The sequence below is a fragment of the Centruroides sculpturatus genome, unplaced genomic scaffold, assembly GCF_000671375.1.
Source record: "Centruroides sculpturatus isolate CEXI.00-Female unplaced genomic scaffold, Cexi_2.0 scaffold1156, whole genome shotgun sequence".
In the NCBI taxonomy this organism is placed as follows: domain Eukaryota; kingdom Metazoa; phylum Arthropoda; class Arachnida; order Scorpiones; family Buthidae; genus Centruroides; species Centruroides sculpturatus.
The window spans coordinates 170,509-188,853 of record NW_019385353.1 but is presented as its reverse complement, the minus strand read 5'-3'; the positions used below and the strand labels follow the sequence as shown (position 1 = coordinate 188,853).

Sequence of the window (18,345 nt, the reverse complement as noted above, 5' to 3'; positions counted from 1 at the left end):
GTCATATTCCAAATATCGAGCAACAGATCTAATATTTTCAGATCTTGCATCCATATATCTTGTGTCTTTTAGCAATATCTAAGATTAAGATTTGGATATACGAGCACTAAAGTACCTCATACCAACTTATAGTAGTATGAGAACTGCATTTACGGGAAACCTTTATTATAAAATCATTATAAATTATTATAACATTTTTGTTGTTCGGAATAAGATAATTTTCCATTTCGAAAAAATTGTTGATTGACTCAGCGATTAAAATGTTCTCACGGACTTAGTTCCTTGTTTAAAGAGACACCGCATATGCGTCACTCGGAAGTAAAGAGTGAAACTCGATCATTGGGCCCGAAGTACTAAATCTCCGGGTCGAATCATGGGAAAAACCCAGGAGAGACCCCCTTATAAACAAGAGGGGACAATGACGACGGAGGCTTTTCCCGTGTGCGGGCTCTCCACCATAGCCGCTTCCTAGATCAACCTGTGGATTAGCACCTGAACTTAATTGGATTTGAACTAGCACCCGATTCAATTAAATTCTGAACCACTTTGGAGAGGCCTAAGGACGAACCTACATCAAGGACCTACTCGAACTCCAGGTATTTGTCGTCGCGCGAAAGTTTTGTAAGTTCTCTCTCTCTCTTGATATGATAAGCTTCCCCGTTGATGGTTACTCGAGTTAGTGAGAAAGCTAGCTCCTCAGTCTCAAAATCCTGTAAACAGCCTCTCTGAATAAACGGGAGTTTGTTAAATGAATAGCCTCTTGGAGTGCACTTCTTCCGGATATCTCCCTCCGTCTCCATTCCAAACTTAAGCTTCCACAGACGTGACTACTCGCGTGTACCTGCGAATGTAACGGTCTGTGTCTACTCAAAGACACAGTGGTGTCAGTCCTGACGAAGTTGTCATTGCGGTCTTCGCCTACGCGATGTCGACCCTTCGGTCCTGTGGTGCGAAGAATGTGGTCGAGCCCTTCGGCATTGTCACAGTAGCATCGCGTTAGTAGTAGTAAACGTAATTGGTACGAGCTGACAGATTGCAAAAACTTCATTTACTTCACAATTAATTTATTAAACAGCATTCATTATGTATAAACTCTGCTACTGTTTGTACTGTCAATAAAAGAAATCTGTAAAAACTAATAATGAAGACACGTACGATTTGTTATCAAATAGAATGTACAGTACTACCATTTAAAGTCCTGCAAACTCACCAATTGTAACAAGCACAGCTGATGAGGGATGATAGACTGTCCGAAAAGCATACGAAAGTTTAAATTGGATTATAGAATTTCGGAATATGATGAAGTCGTAGATGTCCACAAACCTATGATTAATAAAAAAAATTTTTATTAATAATTGAAAAGCTATAAAAATAATAATTTTTACGTATTTTATTAACTTATACCCTATCTACAACTAAATTTAGTATATTTAATTACATCAATTTAAAATTTAACTACAATTAAATCATAATTAAGTAATTTAAATATAATCAAAATGGTCATAATCCTGTAATTAATAAAAAGAAAATAAAATAAGCAATAATAGCAGAAACACGATGATGATGATGATGATAGTGGTGGTGATGGAATGATCTTGAATAATGCATTTGTTAACATGAATCACGATTCGCATTCTATAAAAAATGATTTATTTATTTGTTATGCATATCACACCGCAAAATTTTGATCATTGTAAAAAGTTAATATATAATATACTTTAAGGTTAGTTGAAAGAAAACGATGTTATAGAATTTAGAAAATAATATTACGTATCAATTCATTATTCCTTAATTGAAAATACAATTATATTTGTAGATTTATAAAAGACTGAATAATATATCTTAAACTAAATTATACATCATTAATATTACTTTCCTGACTCTGTTATATATAACAGAGGAAAAGTAAGGCAATCGGTCAAAAAATGACCTCCTACGAATTTTACACTTTTGGTCTCAGTAAACCCTGAAACATCGAGAAATGCAAAACACTTCGTTTAGCCCATTTTTTAAAAAATATTGAAATTTACCGGGTAGCAGCTCAATAAAATCACCATTCTTTTCGAATGGTAATTTTAATAAAGAAAACAATAAAATAATTTGTATTTTGTCTATCATTTATCTCTTATTTTGTCGCCCAGATATCCGTCATCCAGTTAGCGGTAGCCCAGTTGATCATCCGTTGTCCAGATGGCCAATGCCCACTGGCCGTCGTCCAGTTGAACGTATCCCAGATAAGGTACAGTACCTTACCTCTGTCTCCCACTCCCTCGACTTTAACCACAAAGATTTAATATCATCAATCCTCCTAATACACAAACCTCCCTGCAATATTTCAGAAATTTTCGACAAAAAGCGCAAGTGTTATTAAGCTTTAAAATAGGTAAACAAAATTGCGCCCCTATAAACCCTAACATCCATACATATAGAAAAAACACCACGAGTTTTTGTATTTCTCGACGTTTCAAGGTCCCCTGAGTCCAAAAATGTAAAAGTCTTTGGGGGGGTCATTTTTTGGCCGATCGCCATTCTTTCCCTCTGTTATATATAACAGAGCTGGGAAAGTAAAATGAACAACAGTGAATACTGGTATAAATAATAACAAATACATTTTTTTAATTTAAAAATTTACTTACATTCCTTTCTATTCTTTCTTGTTTAGAAAGGCAGTGCTGTAAATATATTAAAAATTAAATGCGATTCACAATATTTTCATTTAAATATTCGAGAAAAAGCGACGATAAATACTGACCATATAATCAATATTTATTGCTGCTTTTCGTTTATCGTCATTATATAATCTATATCTATCTATATATATATATATATATAAATGGACATGTATGTCCCTATATTTCACTTTTTCGCCAAAACTACACATCGTACGTGAATGGTGTTTGTATGTGGTAGTAGCCCCAAGTCTCCATTCGTGCACTATGGTGGTTGAGTCTCGATAGCTATAAGGGTGCGTGAGATATGGGGTTTAAAGTGGTTGACTTCGAAGATGTGTAACAATGGAAGTGTCAACAATGGAAGTGTTAACAATAGAAGTGTTAACAGTGGAAGTGTTAAGAATGGAAATGTTAACAATGGAAGTGTTGAGTAACAAAGGAAGTGTTAATATAAAGCGGCATGCAAGATTTACAGGCGGTTTTTTGCGCTTTTGCGGGTCCTTGCAGCTAGATTCTAGATTACTTAGAAAAACAGTCTTTTATATATATATATATAAAACTATACAATTACATACAAATAAAAACCCAGCGAAGCGGGATCTTGCAGCTAGTATATAATAAAAATTGTTCATTTTTACGTACATTTTAGTATTTCGACTAAACAATTATATTGAATCGAACGCTTTCAAAATGTCAGATCCACTTGGTTAGATTTATTTTATTACAGCAACGCGATAAGTGGACGATCTGCCGAGAGGTAAATGCCTTCCGAAAGACCTTTAGAGGGAAATGGCCCCTCTTTAGGTGTTACTTAAATGAAGAAAACCCAGAAAACTCTAATTGGCCAGCTTGTTGGCGATGCGAGAACCCATGACCAATTACTCGGCCACTGATGGGACCGGACCCACTTGACACAACATTCTAAGGAGTTTTATCGTTTTTGAGTAACAAATTTCTGTGCATTCTGTTGACCTTCACTGAAAGTGTGAGGTTTTTTTCGGCCATGGAATATATCAATGGCGATCGCCGAAATTGAGTGGGATCAGAGCTTTTAAAGAAGCGAGTCTTCCTCCACAAAAACTTGCCACTTTATGAAAAAATAAAATATGCCTAATATCGTTTTGTATTTCATTAAAGATGAACGTCAATATTTCAAAACCTAATAAAGTGGCTAATATTAATTTTGAATTAATAATTATTACGAATTAGGAAGGCAGATCGCCCAAATTTTTTTGAGCTAATATTATTTTCAGCCCAATAATTTACTTAAAAACAAGGAGTATACTTTTGTACAAGTTATGCCTTGTATTCGGATTCATGAGATGAGCAGATATGAGCAGGTAAGACTCTACCTGGACGCAAATTATAGGCTTACTTGAACTTCCAAGTAACGTCACTGTGTCAAACATGACGCGTGATTTGCATTAAATTAACTATTCATTTAAATTTGTTTAAAATTAAATTCATTTATATTTTCAAATATTAAAAAAATTAATGGCTTTGATTTACCTGATTATTATTGTATACGTTTCCCTTTCTTTTTAGATCCAAAATTGCCCCATATTCGCAACAATTAGAGATTCCAATATATTCCTAAAATAGTTAATGTTTTTTTAATATTATAAAACTTTTAGACATAAAATATATTGCGATAGAAATTGGTGTTACATCAATATCCAAATCACAAACTCTATTCAGCTTTTCACTTGAACTCAAAGATACTCCAAATTCAGAAATGGAATTATAACAATGTTCAAATATCTCAAAATTCTAAAATAATAAATAATAAAAGAAAATGTTAATAATAATGATATTTTAGCTATTTATTTGTTAAAATAATTACATTAACATTATATAAAAATATATTTTATGCTTACTCTGCTACCGTTAAGTTGTCTTACACATTCGGATATTGCTTTTCGATCAGTCAAAGCTGTATAAAAATTAAAATAGCATTAAAATTTAAGCATAATAATTATAATTCTTTTATGCATATATTACTGTTAAAGTATTGAATGCCATTATTCTATAGAATACATGTCTGGTTTAGGTAAAGTTTGGAATGAATTAAAAATAGTTTAACTAGTTATTCTAAGGAATAGATAGATGTTCTATGAATTAACTAACCAGTGTTAGAATATGAAATAGAAGTAATAAAATAAATGCAACTTTAACTTGCTAAATAATTTTATTTTATATAATAAATAAATACTGTAAAACTATAATAATTTCTATTTATTAAAACAAGGAGTGCTGGAGTGGAATTTGGAATTGAAGAGAACATTATTTTTTAGACAAGCACATCCTTTGTTGTCACATTGTTTTTTGCATGAGCATTTCTTGAAGACCTGACCCATACCAACACTTTGGGTTGTAGTGATAAAATAGAGTGATATTTCAATGTTCGGTATTTCGTCAATTGATATTAATTTTTGTTCGCAGACACTAAATTGATTCCTGTAATATAACAGTTTGAGGCGCTTATTTCTTGTTTCCAATTGATAGAATCACTTTTTAATTTCTTCCATAACAAGAATGGATCTGGAATCTCTTCTTCCTCTGTCAACATCAGGCACCGGAATACGAACAGTCCTTCCTACATATGCCCCAGAATGTGACAGTAATTTCATTTTATTTGCTTGTATTTCCAAACATTCTTTGGCCTCTTCTCTTTTTCTGGACATTCAGTTTATTTTATATAACTTGCAGATCTTCTATTCAACATCATCTTCTGAAATGTAGCTTTCTAGGTGATCCTCAGGATCCCTTGAGCAAATTTCTCATAATATAGATGCGGTTCTTCAACTCAAGTGTCCTTATTTCGTGTTTCAGACAAATCATCTTGCAAATCATGTTTATTATTCAATGAATCAAATGCTTTCCTTGAAATGGGTGTAATGACAATCCCTCCTTTGCTGCATACCCGAACATAGCTTCGTAAGATTTCTTTAAACCAGAGTGGAAGCTCTATTTTTCATGAACTGAATAAATTTTAGACCGTTACTCCATGAAGTAGATTAATTATCTTGCATTCAGGTTGTCAGCATATTTTCTATGTCTTGGTTGGCTCTCTACAATTTCTTCACTCTGACTGTACCTTGGTCTCCCGTGTACAATTTTAAGTTCTGGCCAAGTTACTTTTAAGTCTTCTATGAGCATATTGCAAAATTCGCGGCTATTATCAGACTGAAACATGCAGGATGCACCGAGAAGCACAAATATATCAAGTAAGTGTGTACCAACTTCTTCGGCCCTCTTTGTTTGGAGAGGCCTTAAAACAACAAACTTAGTCAGGTGAACATGGTACGCCAAAATAAACTTGTAGTTTCTATCAGGTTGAAACTGAAAATCTATCAGATCTACCTGACATCTTGAATTCATATGTGAAAATAGCATTGACTTCACAATAACTTGACCATCGACTTTACAAAACAACTTTTCTTTCCCATGTTTCCTTTTTGTTGGCAAGACTCGCAAACACTCAAAAACATCTTGTTATCTCCTTGAGTAATATTCTTGTAATGAAGATTCAGTTCTTTTATCATCCGATCTCTGCCACCATGTCCAAAAGAAATATGTGTTTCGTACAGCATATCAAACAGATCATTACTTGAACATTACAATATTACCCCTGCTTCTGTACTTTTATAATTTCTCTATTCCTTGAACTTCCAGAATATCATAATATTGAAGTAATCTCTAGGTGTTTTCTTGTCAGTCAATCTAGCTGTCTTCACTTCTCGTATAAATCGTAATAATTTTTCATCAATTAGCAAAGAACTATTGTCTTTTAAATTGCGCTCATTTAGACGTTAGAAGCCATTTCTTATCTAAATTAATAATTATAATAATGTATTAAATAATTATTAATTATGATATTATTATATTAGTGTGATGTTTCTAGGGATTTTTAGATTCAAACCCCACTCCCGTGACACCAATTTGTGAGTCGCCGGGTAGATCGGAAAGTCCTCTCCTTCCGGCCACAGGTCGGTGACCTACTTTTCTTGTCAGGGATGGTAGTAACGTTCGGTTACGCGTTACGCGAGTGGAGGAGAGTCGGAGGGGTCGACCATAAGACGTTGGCAAAGTCGAGTAACGACACCATTTAAAAACAAACAATGGCTTATTTAACTAGCTAACTAAATAAAAATTTTACAAAACTTCATAGACTTGGCGGATGAGAGAGAGAGATTACAATAATAAGCGTTCATACCTCTTTGCATATACTAGTGGGATATTTTCCCTTAATGTCGTCCAAATAGATTCTGATCGGTGACACAAGTATAGGTCGGCGACGAAAGTGTAAATCTGTGATGGGAGTGTAGGGCTACGATGGAGAAGGCGATGTCTGACTTCGACGTTCGGCGATTCCCCCGATGAGGGGAAGGTGTCGGGCTTTTATACTTTTTGTGGTGGGAAAATTCGTCAGGTAACCATTTGTTTTAACAGGTGTGAGGTTAAAGGTGGCGATAGAATGGCAACAATATGACGAATTTCGCCCGTAATTGTAAACAATACATGGTTTGATCGTCAGAATGTTTATACTTAAATAGAAAGATTTATACTTTTCTCATGCACCTCAAATTTCGTTTCTGCAGGTGCAACTTCCTCTAGTTTTAAAGGAATTTTTATTTAAATTTATTAAAATTTTAAAAGGTTACTTTCTTTTATGAAATTATATGCACTTCGAATTTCACATTAGTATGTAATCATTAGTAATAGCGGATTTATAGCTGATTGTTTAAGGCATCGTTATGTTGAACTGATAACTTGAATGGACTACAAAAACACTGGTTGGGACGGCAAAGACACTGGTTGGGACGGCTCCAACTCGTTATTTCATCGTTGATATCATTTCCTGACCTTTATAAACAAAACAATTTTCATTCCATACTTTAACGAAGTGGTGGTCGTTATACTATGTAATATCTTGTTAAAGTATAGAATGTTAGAATATTATACATTATAACGGGCCTGTTTAAGTATTCTATAGAATAACGGATTATAGACTTTAACGGTCAGAAAATAATGAATATTTCCTATATAGCCTATCAGAAAATAATGAATATTTCCTATTTTAGGCGTTTGATAATTTAATTATAATTAAATATATAAATTTATACTTAAAAAATTTCTTACCACAATATCTATCCACAAAACTCTTTAAACAAAATGAGTATGGTTTTGTATTTAAGCCCTCGGTTTTAAAAAAATAAAGCAAAGTAAGAAAAATGAAACTTTTAACTTTCATTTCGATATTTTAAATTGCTTCTGATTAACTTTTGATATATTTATATGAGTTTTTTTTAAAGCTGAAAGACTTCTCAATGATTGATTCGCTGATCCAAACCAATTATTTCATCTTCAAAATAATTTGAATTATTCAGTCTTCTTGATAACCTTCTACAGGTTACTTTCTCAAGGTTGCTTTGTTTATTATATAATAGTGAATTTGCCTTTATCTATACGATCAGCTTTATTCCTGGAATATCAAATAAGATCGTTGTTAAACAATTTTTTCATAAATATTTTATAGCCTGGGGAAGATGTTATACAATTTTAATAATTTTAATTTGAGGTTTAGTTATAGCCTATATTTAAATAAGATTTTTAAAATATTAAATAAAAGTTAAAAGTTATCTACAGGCTTTCTAATACGTAAAGCGAAAATGTTTGTTTGTTCGTTTGTTTGCTAGAGGTAAACTCCGAATAAACTGAGCCGATTTTTAAAATTATTTCGCAATTGCAAAGCTTATTCCTTCAGGATGAACATAGGCTATATACTATTTTTATATTAGAAAAAGAAAATGTACGAGAACGATGTTTTTACCGTGTATTTGTCTACTTCGTTCAAGAATACCCTTCGCCATCGGATGGGTTTTTTAAACTTATTATTGTGTTATATTTTTGGTTTCGATTCGTACAGTTTGGGTAGTTATGTAACTTATATGCTTTATTTATATTATTTTGGTTACTCGTTTCTTATAATAATATCCTTATGTTATCAGATATCTATCTACATAAATTTAGTTCTTTCAGGTGTACACTGTGCGAACGAGCTTATCGACGATAAAATGCCTACAAGAAAGTTGCAATTGTCGCGAAATACATCCGTGTCATTGGGAAAGCTTTCACTTTCCGATGTATAGTACGTAAGCTACCTTAAAACTCGACTCTCTCTCTACTTCCTACCGGTTTCATCTTTTCTACAAACCCCTAAACCCTTTCACCGATGTGGATCCAAATTTTGCACAGTTAGAGTTATTTCACACTGAGAGAATAGCGAAAGCGAATGAGAAAAAAGAAAAGCGATTTTTATTCGTTTAGCGAAATTGATCCACACATTCAAAAGTGAAAAGCGACTGCGTATTTTAAACAGCCAATTATTTGCAAGAGAAAACGTCATCTCGAAAAACAGAATGGCTGCTTCCGATATTCTGCTGTTAATCATCTTTGTTTATTTATTGAGAAAAAAGATACATCACAAAGAAAACGATTCTGGTCGAGAGGAATATTAAAAAACCGTGAATTATAACATCTACTCTATTGCGTGAGAAGGTTTCTGTAGCCATCTTGAAAACAATAAGAACTACGTGACAACTAGCGGGAATACGATCGGTGGCAAAAGTTTTTCGCTAGCGAAACAGTTTGACAGTTCCGAATTTCGAAGCAATTCGCCGAAAACGACGTCATGTCTGACGTGTTATTCGCTCTGTTTATCTCTTTCGCCAGCGAATTGCGCTCACTGTGAACTAACCTTAATTTCATCTAAATATAATCAATTTAGATTATAAAAGATTTTTAATTACTTAAAAAAAAATTTTAGTAGCCTATAAAGAATGAATTGAAATTTGCTAAAATTTAAACTTCTTTGAATGAAAAAAGTTCCAGTGGCCTTGTTTAATATTTTATTATTTAATAAAAAGATTGCCAAATAAGATAACAACTAGAGAACTTCATCGGATGATATATGTAAGGTCATCTATCAATACTTAATTATTCATGCACAGTTATTTGTTTAAAACATTATATAACAGGGCTTGTTTTTCTGTCTTCATAGCAGGAGATGCCTAGAGAACAAAGAAAGTACTTTATATTCAGAAAGAATAATAAGTGGTTGATGCGACACAAACCAGTCACAAAATGTGAGACTCCACCCTTTTCCAAAACTAATAAAATATCGCATATAAAATCAATAAAGTTAATAATAAAAATCAATTTTATTATAACAACAGAAACTTTAAGTATACACTGCTCACATTTTTAATATGAATATTGCATGCACTAGAAAATATTTTTCTTGTTCAATTATTGATAGAAAATAAGACATTTTTAAAAACTTGTATCGACTATATCGGTGTTTTTTTAGTCACTTATATACAGTATTTTTAAACATTTATGCAAAAATTATAATCATCTTAAAAATAACAAAAAAAATAAAATTTATATTTAAAAATAGGAAAATTAAAAGAAATTTTGATGTATATAAAAAACAATTAATCTGAATTAATTACTTATGTAAAAAATAATCTAAGTTAATTTTACAGTAGAACGATTATAACATCTACCTTTTTTTTAACACAAGAAGAAAATAATACATTTATAATTATTATAAAAAATGATTAAAATATATCCCATTTGTGTTTCTTCTGTTAGAAATAGATGTTTCTTGTTAGTTAATTTGCATTAACCTTCAATAAATAACAATCAACGATATGAATGGTTGAGCAATTCATGTACCGATACATGTCATAAACATTCGAATTTAAAATGCGAAAGTTTTACATCTGCGACGTTTCATTACAGAATTCTGAAATGAATTTCATATATGTAATTCTGTTTTTATTTATCTTTCTGCATGGAATCAACTGTCGGAATTTCTACCAGTTATGTCCAACTCGTACATTAGATAGATACTGTGGTAATGTTTTCAGTAACATTTTTGAGATATTAACTCAATTTATACGTATTTAATTCTAGTTATTTATTATAAATAATGATATTTTGTAGCCTTGAAAGATAAAAGGGGATCTTTAGAATGTGCTTATACTTATATTCCTCCAAGAGTAAGAATATATATTTATTACTTGATACGTATAATAATTATTAATATATTTAACTATTTAATGAAAATAAAATGTAAATAACTTTGGAACCGGATTTTAATCAATCTTTTTCAAGCTTTTTGAAATAGCGGAAAATTGTTTCAAAGCGATGGTCTACAAAGGAAAAAATATGACAATAAACCAAATCATAGAAGAACTCTGTTACCTGGGTGTGCATGTAAGAGTCTTATAAATTATTATTAATTTACATATGACATATACTTTTCTATAATATTACTTATAGAGAAAAAATTACATTTTAGGAATACAACGCAGTTGCTAACTGTGGTGAGGTAGCAAGTTTCCTAGATGATAACAGAAGTGGAAAATTAATTCAACTCTCTAATGTAATTAACATTAGATTTTTACTTTTTAAAAGTTTTTCTATCCATTTCTATTCATAATTAACAGTTTAAAGTACTGTACAGTTTATATCGTGACAATATGTTGGATTAGTCATCGACTTTATCACGATTAATTTAATTATATTTAAATCTAAATTTTTAATGTTTTTATCTGTTAGTTATTAAAAACAATTATTTCTTTTTCTGAACAACAATCTGCCGGAGTGAAGTTTTTCAAGTTTTCTTTCACCGATTTCTGTGGAAAATTTTCTTGTGAGACGTCCTTATTGGCAGCTTTCTCTTCTATTGCCTTATCCTTTCAAACCATACAACAGCAATTGGTTTTCTTTATACAGTAATAGTGTGTCGCCTTTTATTTGGTCTTCCTGCTTTTCTCTTTTTGGGTATATCATAAAAGATTAAATGAAAATAAGAAATATTTTATTATTTAATAAAAAGATTGCCAAATAAGATAACAACTAGAGAACTTCATCGGATGATATATGTAAGGTCATCTATCAATACTTAATTATTCATGCACAGTTATTTGTTTAAAACATTATATAACAGGGCTTGTTTTTCTGTCTTCATAGCAGGAGATGCCTAGAGAACAAAGAAAGTACTTTATATTCAGAAAGAATAATAAGTGGTTGATGCGACACAAACCAGTCACAAAATGTGAGACTCCACCCTTTTCCAAAACTAATAAAATATCGCATATAAAATCAATAAAGTTAATAATAAAAATCAATTTTATTATAACAACAGAAACTTTAAGTATACACTGCTCACATTTTTAATATGAATATTGCATGCACTAGAAAATATTTTTCTTGTTCAATTATTGATAGAAAATAAGACATTTTTAAAAACTTGTATNACTCCCGAATTAGAATATTTATTCGAAATTAGTTTTCTATAATATTTCAAAGATCATTTTGTAAATCTTTATTTATAAAAAAAATTAATATAAATTAAAAATATTTTTACTAGATGACAGCGGTAGTTTTCCATTCTTTTCAAATTGCATATCAAAACACTTGAAAGCTTTGATATGCTGAGAGATCAGATAATTTCTGCAAATGCGTTTATTTCCTACCCCAAAAATTGTAAACGGAAAACGTGTACACGTGTACAATGAAAAATTAAACGATATAAATAACTTTTAGTCCATATTTTATGTATCGTATATATTATATACATTCTTTCGATATATATTTGGAATAACACTTCTCTTCTGCAAGGTCTTTAAAATATAAAATAAGCCATAGGTCTATTATATGTTATTCATGGTAAATTTAATAAAAATAATGTTTACGAAACGATATATGTAATTGTTAACAACAGTTTTTTTTATTTCTGTACAGATCTGTGCAAACCATTATTTCCTTACTTATGGAGATATTTTAGGATTATATGAATGATTGAAAATCGAAGACTTTTAAATGTCGATAATTATAAAACGATTTTTTTTTATCTTACTTTAGGAGTTTGTCCCATTATGTAACAAGTAAATCATTCAGAACATATAATAAATCAAATAATTGACTATTCTGTATTCTCTTATCTTTACGCAAAAATAAATTACAGCAAAATTATTTCTCTGATTTATTTAATTATAGAAATTATATTAAATTATCAAGTTCAATAGATACTATACGCACTTTTAATATGTAAATAAAGCATTTATAGTTCTATCAATACGGTATTTATTTGGGAATTTAATGTATTTAAGATATTTTTAAATAAAATTTTAAAAAATAAATAGAAATTTAATATTTCGTAAATGCTTTGTATAATACTTAAGGGATTGAGTGATTTTTCTGTGTTGTAAAGAAAGTAATTAAAATGATTTTAAAAATACCGATGTTAGTAAAATTTAACTGATTTTTCTTAATATACTTAACGTATACAACCAGTCTTGATAGTGTTATAACATTTAATGAAGTCATAAATCACAAAACATTCCAATATAATTGTTTGTAAATATGTTTATGAGAAGTAACATTTTGTTGAGGGAAAGAAGAATGTGTTCGGTTATTAGTAAAAAAAAATCATTTCCGAATGATTAAAATCATTATTTAAATTTTATTTTAAATATTGCAAAATGGAGAAAAGATATTTAATACTGCATTATTATTTTTAATTTAAAAAATAATTGAACCTGTACATTAAATTTTTACAAACAGTTCACTTTGAATTAAAAAGATAGTAATAAGTTTGCAAAAAATTGCAGCATTTTATTAAAATTTTATATACTTTTCTTTGGCTCTAGTTGCTATTTATATTTTTCCTGGAATATTTCTAATGTATAACATTGCTTCTTAAATTAATTCAGTATTATTCTATCATATAAAAATTATTTTTCCTGAAAATTTAGTTTTGTGTAATATTGTTTGTTTATTGTTTTCTTTAATGATGAAGCTGTGAAGAAACACGATAACGTTTTTACAATTTATATTATTATAAGTAACGACAACATCAATACAAAAAGTAATTTCGATATGTTTTTTTTTTAATTAAGAATGCAATAAACACTCGAAACTCGTTTACTGTATTTATAATCTAAAATAAATACGAAAACACTTAACAATTACATGCAACATGATTGAATTATACTTAATTGTCAGGAGTAATACTTTTATCCTATGCTAAACAACATATTTTGATAACCAAATTGCTAAACATATATTAACACACATATAAATATAGATATACAGTATTTAATAGAAAATGNTTATTTGTCAATAAATTTTATAAATATTTTACGAACTTTATTTCATACGCATTTTTGAATAAAAACTTGTATTTTTATTTCAGAAACTGCTTATATATAAGACTCCAAATATCAATAAAATTATTTTTGTTTTCTTTTTTTAGAGTTGTTTGCTTCTTACAGAAAGAAAGGAAAATAAGGTAACGAAAACATTTTCATAAATTTATAAGAATACTTTTTATGAATAAGTACGGTTGTTACTAGACTTTTATCAATATAAAAATACTCCCGAATTAGAATATTTATTCGAAATTAGTTTTCTATAATATTTCAAAGATCATTTTGTAAATCTTTATTTATAAAAAAAATTAATATAAATTAAAAATATTTTTACTAGATGACAGCGGTAGTTTTCCATTCTTTTCAAATTGCATATCAAAACACTTGAAAGCTTTGATATGCTGAGAGATCAGATAATTTCTGCAAATGCGTTTATTTCCTACCCCAAAAATTGTAAACGGAAAACGTGTACACGTGTACAATGAAAAATTAAACGATATAAATAACTTTTAGTCCATATTTTATGTATCGTATATATTATATACATTCTTTCGATATATATTTGGAATAACACTTCTCTTCTGCAAGGTCTTTAAAATATAAAATAAGCCATAGGTCTATTATATGTTATTCATGGTAAATTTAATAAAAATAATGTTTACGAAACGATATATGTAATTGTTAACAACAGTTTTTTTTATTTCTGTACAGATCTGTGCAAACCATTATTTCCTTACTTATGGAGATATTTTAGGATTATATGAATGATTGAAAATCGAAGACTTTTAAATGTCGATAATTATAAAACGATTTTTTTTTATCTTACTTTAGGAGTTTGTCCCATTATGTAACAAGTAAATCATTCAGAACATATAATAAATCAAATAATTGACTATTCTGTATTCTCTTATCTTTACGCAAAAATAAATTACAGCAAAATTATTTCTCTGATTTATTTAATTATAGAAATTATATTAAATTATCAAGTTCAATAGATACTATACGCACTTTTAATATGTAAATAAAGCATTTATAGTTCTATCAATACGGTATTTATTTGGGAATTTAATGTATTTAAGATATTTTTAAATAAAATTTTAAAAAATAAATAGAAATTTAATATTTCGTAAATGCTTTGTATAATACTTAAGGGATTGAGTGATTTTTCTGTGTTGTAAAGAAAGTAATTAAAATGATTTTAAAAATACCGATGTTAGTAAAATTTAACTGATTTTTCTTAATATACTTAACGTATACAACCAGTCTTGATAGTGTTATAACATTTAATGAAGTCATAAATCACAAAACATTCCAATATAATTGTTTGTAAATATGTTTATGAGAAGTAACATTTTGTTGAGGGAAAGAAGAATGTGTTCGGTTATTAGTAAAAAAAAATCATTTCCGAATGATTAAAATCATTATTTAAATTTTATTTTAAATATTGCAAAATGGAGAAAAGATATTTAATACTGCATTATTATTTTTAATTTAAANTTTCTTTCCCATGTTTCCTTTTTGTTGGCAAGACTCGCAAACACTCAAAAACATCTTGTTATCTCCTTGAGTAATATTCTTGTAATGAAGATTCAGTTCTTTTATCATCCGATCTCTGCCACCATGTCCAAAAGAAATATGTGTTTCGTACAGCATATCAAACAGATCATTACTTGAACATTACAATATTACCCCTGCTTCTGTACTTTTATAATTTCTCTATTCCTTGAACTTCCAGAATATCATAATATTGAAGTAATCTCTAGGTGTTTTCTTGTCAGTCAATCTAGCTGTCTTCACTTCTCGTATAAATCGTAATAATTTTTCATCAATTAGCAAAGAACTATTGTCTTTTAAATTGCGCTCATTTAGACGTTAGAAGCCATTTCTTATCTAAATTAATAATTATAATAATGTATTAAATAATTATTAATTATGATATTATTATATTAGTGTGATGTTTCTAGGGATTTTTAGATTCAAACCCCACTCCCGTGACACCAATTTGTGAGCCGCCGGGTAGATCGGAAAGTCCTCTCCTTCCGGCCACAGGTCGGTGACCTACTTTTCTTGTCAGGGATGGTAGTAACGTTCGGTTACGCGTTACGCGAGTGGAGGAGAGTCGGAGGGGTCGACCATAAGACGTTGGCAAAGTCGAGTAACGACACCATTTAAAAACAAACAATGGCTTATTTAACTAGCTAACTAAATAAAAATTTTACAAAACTTCATAGACTTGGCGGATGAGAGAGAGAGATTACAATAATAAGCGTTCATACCTCTTTGCATATACTAGTGGGATATTTTCCCTTAATGTCGTCCAAATAGATTCTGATCGGTGACACAAGTATAGGTCGGCGACGAAAGTGTAAATCTGTGATGGGAGTGTAGGGCTACGATGGAGAAGGCGATGTCTGACTTCGACGTTCGGCGATTCCCCCGATGAGGGGAAGGTGTCGGGCTTTTATACTTTTTGTGGTGGGAAAATTCGTCAGGTAACCATTTGTTTTAACAGGTGTGAGGTTAAAGGTGGCGATAGAATGGCAACAATATGACGAATTTCGCCCGTAATTGTAAACAATACATGGTTTGATCGTGAGAATGTTTATACTTAAATAGAAAGATTTATACTTTTCTCATGCACCTCAAATTTCGTTTCTGCAGGTGCAACTTCCTCTAGTTTTAAAGGAATTTTTATTTAAATTTATTAAAATTTTAAAAGGTTACTTTCTTTTATGAAATTATATGCACTTCGAATTTCACATTAGTATGTAATCATTAGTAATAGCGGATTTATAGCTGATTGTTTAAGGCATCGTTATGTTGAACTGATAACTTGAATGGACTACAAAAACACTGGTTGGGACGGCAAAGACACTGGTTGGGACGGCTCCAACTCGTTATTTCATCGTTGATATCATTTCCTGACCTTTATAAACAAAACAATTTTCATTCCATACTTTAACGAAGTGGTGGTCGTTATACTATGTAATATCTTGTTAAAGTATAGAATGTTAGAATATTATACATTATAACGGGCCTGTTTAAGTATTCTATAGAATAACGGATTATAGACTTTAACGGTAACATATGCTTATATATATATTATACATTAATATTTATTGAAGGCCATATATATTGTTTGAAGGATATATATGCATGCTATAAGAATTTCAATTTCAGGAGTGAATGGTATACATCTGCAACACTACAGAATTTCTGATATGAATTTTATATATTTAATATCGATATTCTTTATCTTGCTCTGTGAAATCAATTGTATAAATTTCTACCCGTTATGTCCAACTCGTTCAGTGGATAGATATTGTGGTAATGTTTTCTGCTACAATTTTAACATATTAATTTAATTTACACATGCATTAATACAATTATATATTATAATTTTCTGTAGCTTTGAAAGATAAAAAACCAGTTGCAGAATGCGCTGCTCAGTATAAATTGTCAAGAGTAAGAGTATATTTATTATGTAATACGTATAATAGTAAATAACATATTAAACTGTTAACTAGTAATAAAATATCGGTAATTTTGAAATTGTATTTTAATAAATAATCTTAAGGGTTTTGAAATTCTGGAAAATTGTTTCAAAGCGATAGATGAAAGAGGAAAAAACATGACAATAGACCAAATTATTGAAGAAGTGTGTAATCTCGAAGCTGATGTAAGTATCTCATAAACTGTTGTAATTTATTTTTGTAGTACTTTTCATAGAAAGAAAATTCACTTTTCAGGAATTCAATGCAGTTTCTAATTGTGTACAAAGTGGACTTCTCATAAGCTACAAGAAGGACGGAAAAGTTCTTGATTTTTATAATGTAAGTAACATTAGTTTCATTTTTCATTTTAATTCATTTCTCTTTATTAAAAATTATTTATAACAAGTTTATTTATCGCTAATTATTATTAAAATGCAAGTAATTAATTAGCTTTGTTATAGCCCGGTATATTCCGGACGTATCGTCTGATTATTGATGAATATCGGGTTTTATACATAATTGTTTTAAGTAACTAGGCATAAGTAATTTAATCTTGTTATATTTAAGTTATTTAAACGTATTTAAATAATTTTTGTTAAAGTCGCTGTTGTATTTCTGTAGTAATATATTAATTATTTTTTTCTTTTATTATTATACTAGCTGCAAGATCCCGCTTCGCTGGGTTTTTATTTGTATGTAATAGTATAGTTATATATATCAATATATATATATATAAAAGACTGTTTTTCTAAGTAATCTAGAATCTAGCTGCAAGGACCCGCTTCGCTGGGCAAAAAGCAACGATAGTGAAGATTAAGATAATTACATTATAGCTAATCTTACCCGTTTTCACAAAATGCAAGAATTAGGTCCCCCGTTTCCAGACTAATTAGAGAATTTTTACGTTTAGTCAAACGAACTATTTTCAATTTTAACAATTTTCTGGAAATC

At 29.8% G+C, this 18,345-nt stretch overlaps 3 protein-coding genes across 7 annotated transcripts in view; 2 read left to right on the top strand and 1 right to left on the bottom strand.

Moving 5' to 3' along the window:
* Positions 1–589: 589 nt before the first annotated feature.
* On the bottom strand, positions 590–8,693 carry LOC111638003. 5 transcript variants are annotated; one of them, XR_002758778.1, is made up of 7 exons: positions 7,815–8,693; positions 4,550–4,605; positions 4,341–4,442; positions 4,182–4,265; positions 2,637–2,672; positions 1,211–1,323; positions 590–1,135 (listed from the first exon to the last, which is right to left on the bottom strand). XR_002758778.1 is itself a non-coding variant. In XM_023383626.1 (6 exons), exons 1-6 carry the CDS (start codon positions 7,924–7,926, stop codon positions 1,270–1,272), a joined length of 444 nt encoding a protein of 147 aa, XP_023239394.1. In that variant the 5' UTR covers positions 7,927–8,693; the 3' UTR covers positions 590–1,269. The 5 variants fall into 5 exon arrangements, 2 of the variants coding, with proteins under 2 accessions (XP_023239394.1, XP_023239396.1); XR_002758779.1 differs by having other exon boundaries at positions 590–1,126; XR_002758780.1 differs by having other exon boundaries at positions 590–1,109.
* A 1,490-nt stretch (positions 8,694–10,183) lies between these two features.
* LOC111638002 lies at positions 10,184–14,793 on the top strand. The gene is made up of 6 exons (XM_023383625.1): positions 10,184–10,596; positions 10,686–10,741; positions 10,857–10,958; positions 11,044–11,127; positions 14,005–14,040; positions 14,612–14,793. Exons 1-6 carry the CDS (start codon positions 10,446–10,448, stop codon positions 14,666–14,668), a joined length of 486 nt encoding a protein of 161 aa, XP_023239393.1. The 5' UTR covers positions 10,184–10,445; the 3' UTR covers positions 14,669–14,793.
* A 2,235-nt stretch (positions 14,794–17,028) lies between these two features.
* Positions 17,029–18,345, top strand: part of LOC111638011 — an 8,979-nt gene continuing 7,662 nt past the window's right edge. The window contains exons 1-4 of the mRNA XM_023383635.1: positions 17,029–17,227; positions 17,310–17,365; positions 17,478–17,579; positions 17,650–17,733. Of these exons, the coding sequence (XP_023239403.1) occupies positions 17,053–17,227; positions 17,310–17,365; positions 17,478–17,579; positions 17,650–17,733 (417 nt within the window). The 5' untranslated portion in view covers positions 17,029–17,052. The remainder of the gene's footprint in view (positions 17,228–17,309; positions 17,366–17,477; positions 17,580–17,649; positions 17,734–18,345) is intronic.

Excerpts from the sequence above, each read along its gene's own strand:
- LOC111638002 (XM_023383625.1), top strand. The coding sequence starts at position 10,446 with ATGCGAAAGTTTTACATCTGCGACGTTTCATTACAGAATTCTGAAATG. Across the intron at positions 10,742-10,856 it reads ATACTTATATTCCTCCAAGA|CTTTTTGAAATAGCGGAAAA; the intron begins GTAAGAATATAT and ends ATCTTTTTCAAG. Across the intron at positions 11,128-14,004 it reads AATTAATTCAACTCTCTAAT|AGTTGTTTGCTTCTTACAGA; the intron begins GTAATTAACATT and ends TTCTTTTTTTAG.
- LOC111638003 (XM_023383626.1), bottom strand. The coding sequence starts at position 7,926 with ATGAAAGTTAAAAGTTTCATTTTTCTTACTTTGCTTTATTTTTTTAAA. Across the intron at positions 4,266-4,340 it reads TTTGTGATTTGGATATTGAT|GAATATATTGGAATCTCTAA; the intron begins GTAACACCAATT and ends TAACTATTTTAG. Across the intron at positions 1,324-2,636 it reads AAGAAAGAATAGAAAGGAAT|GTTTGTGGACATCTACGACT; the intron begins GTAAGTAAATTT and ends TATTAATCATAG.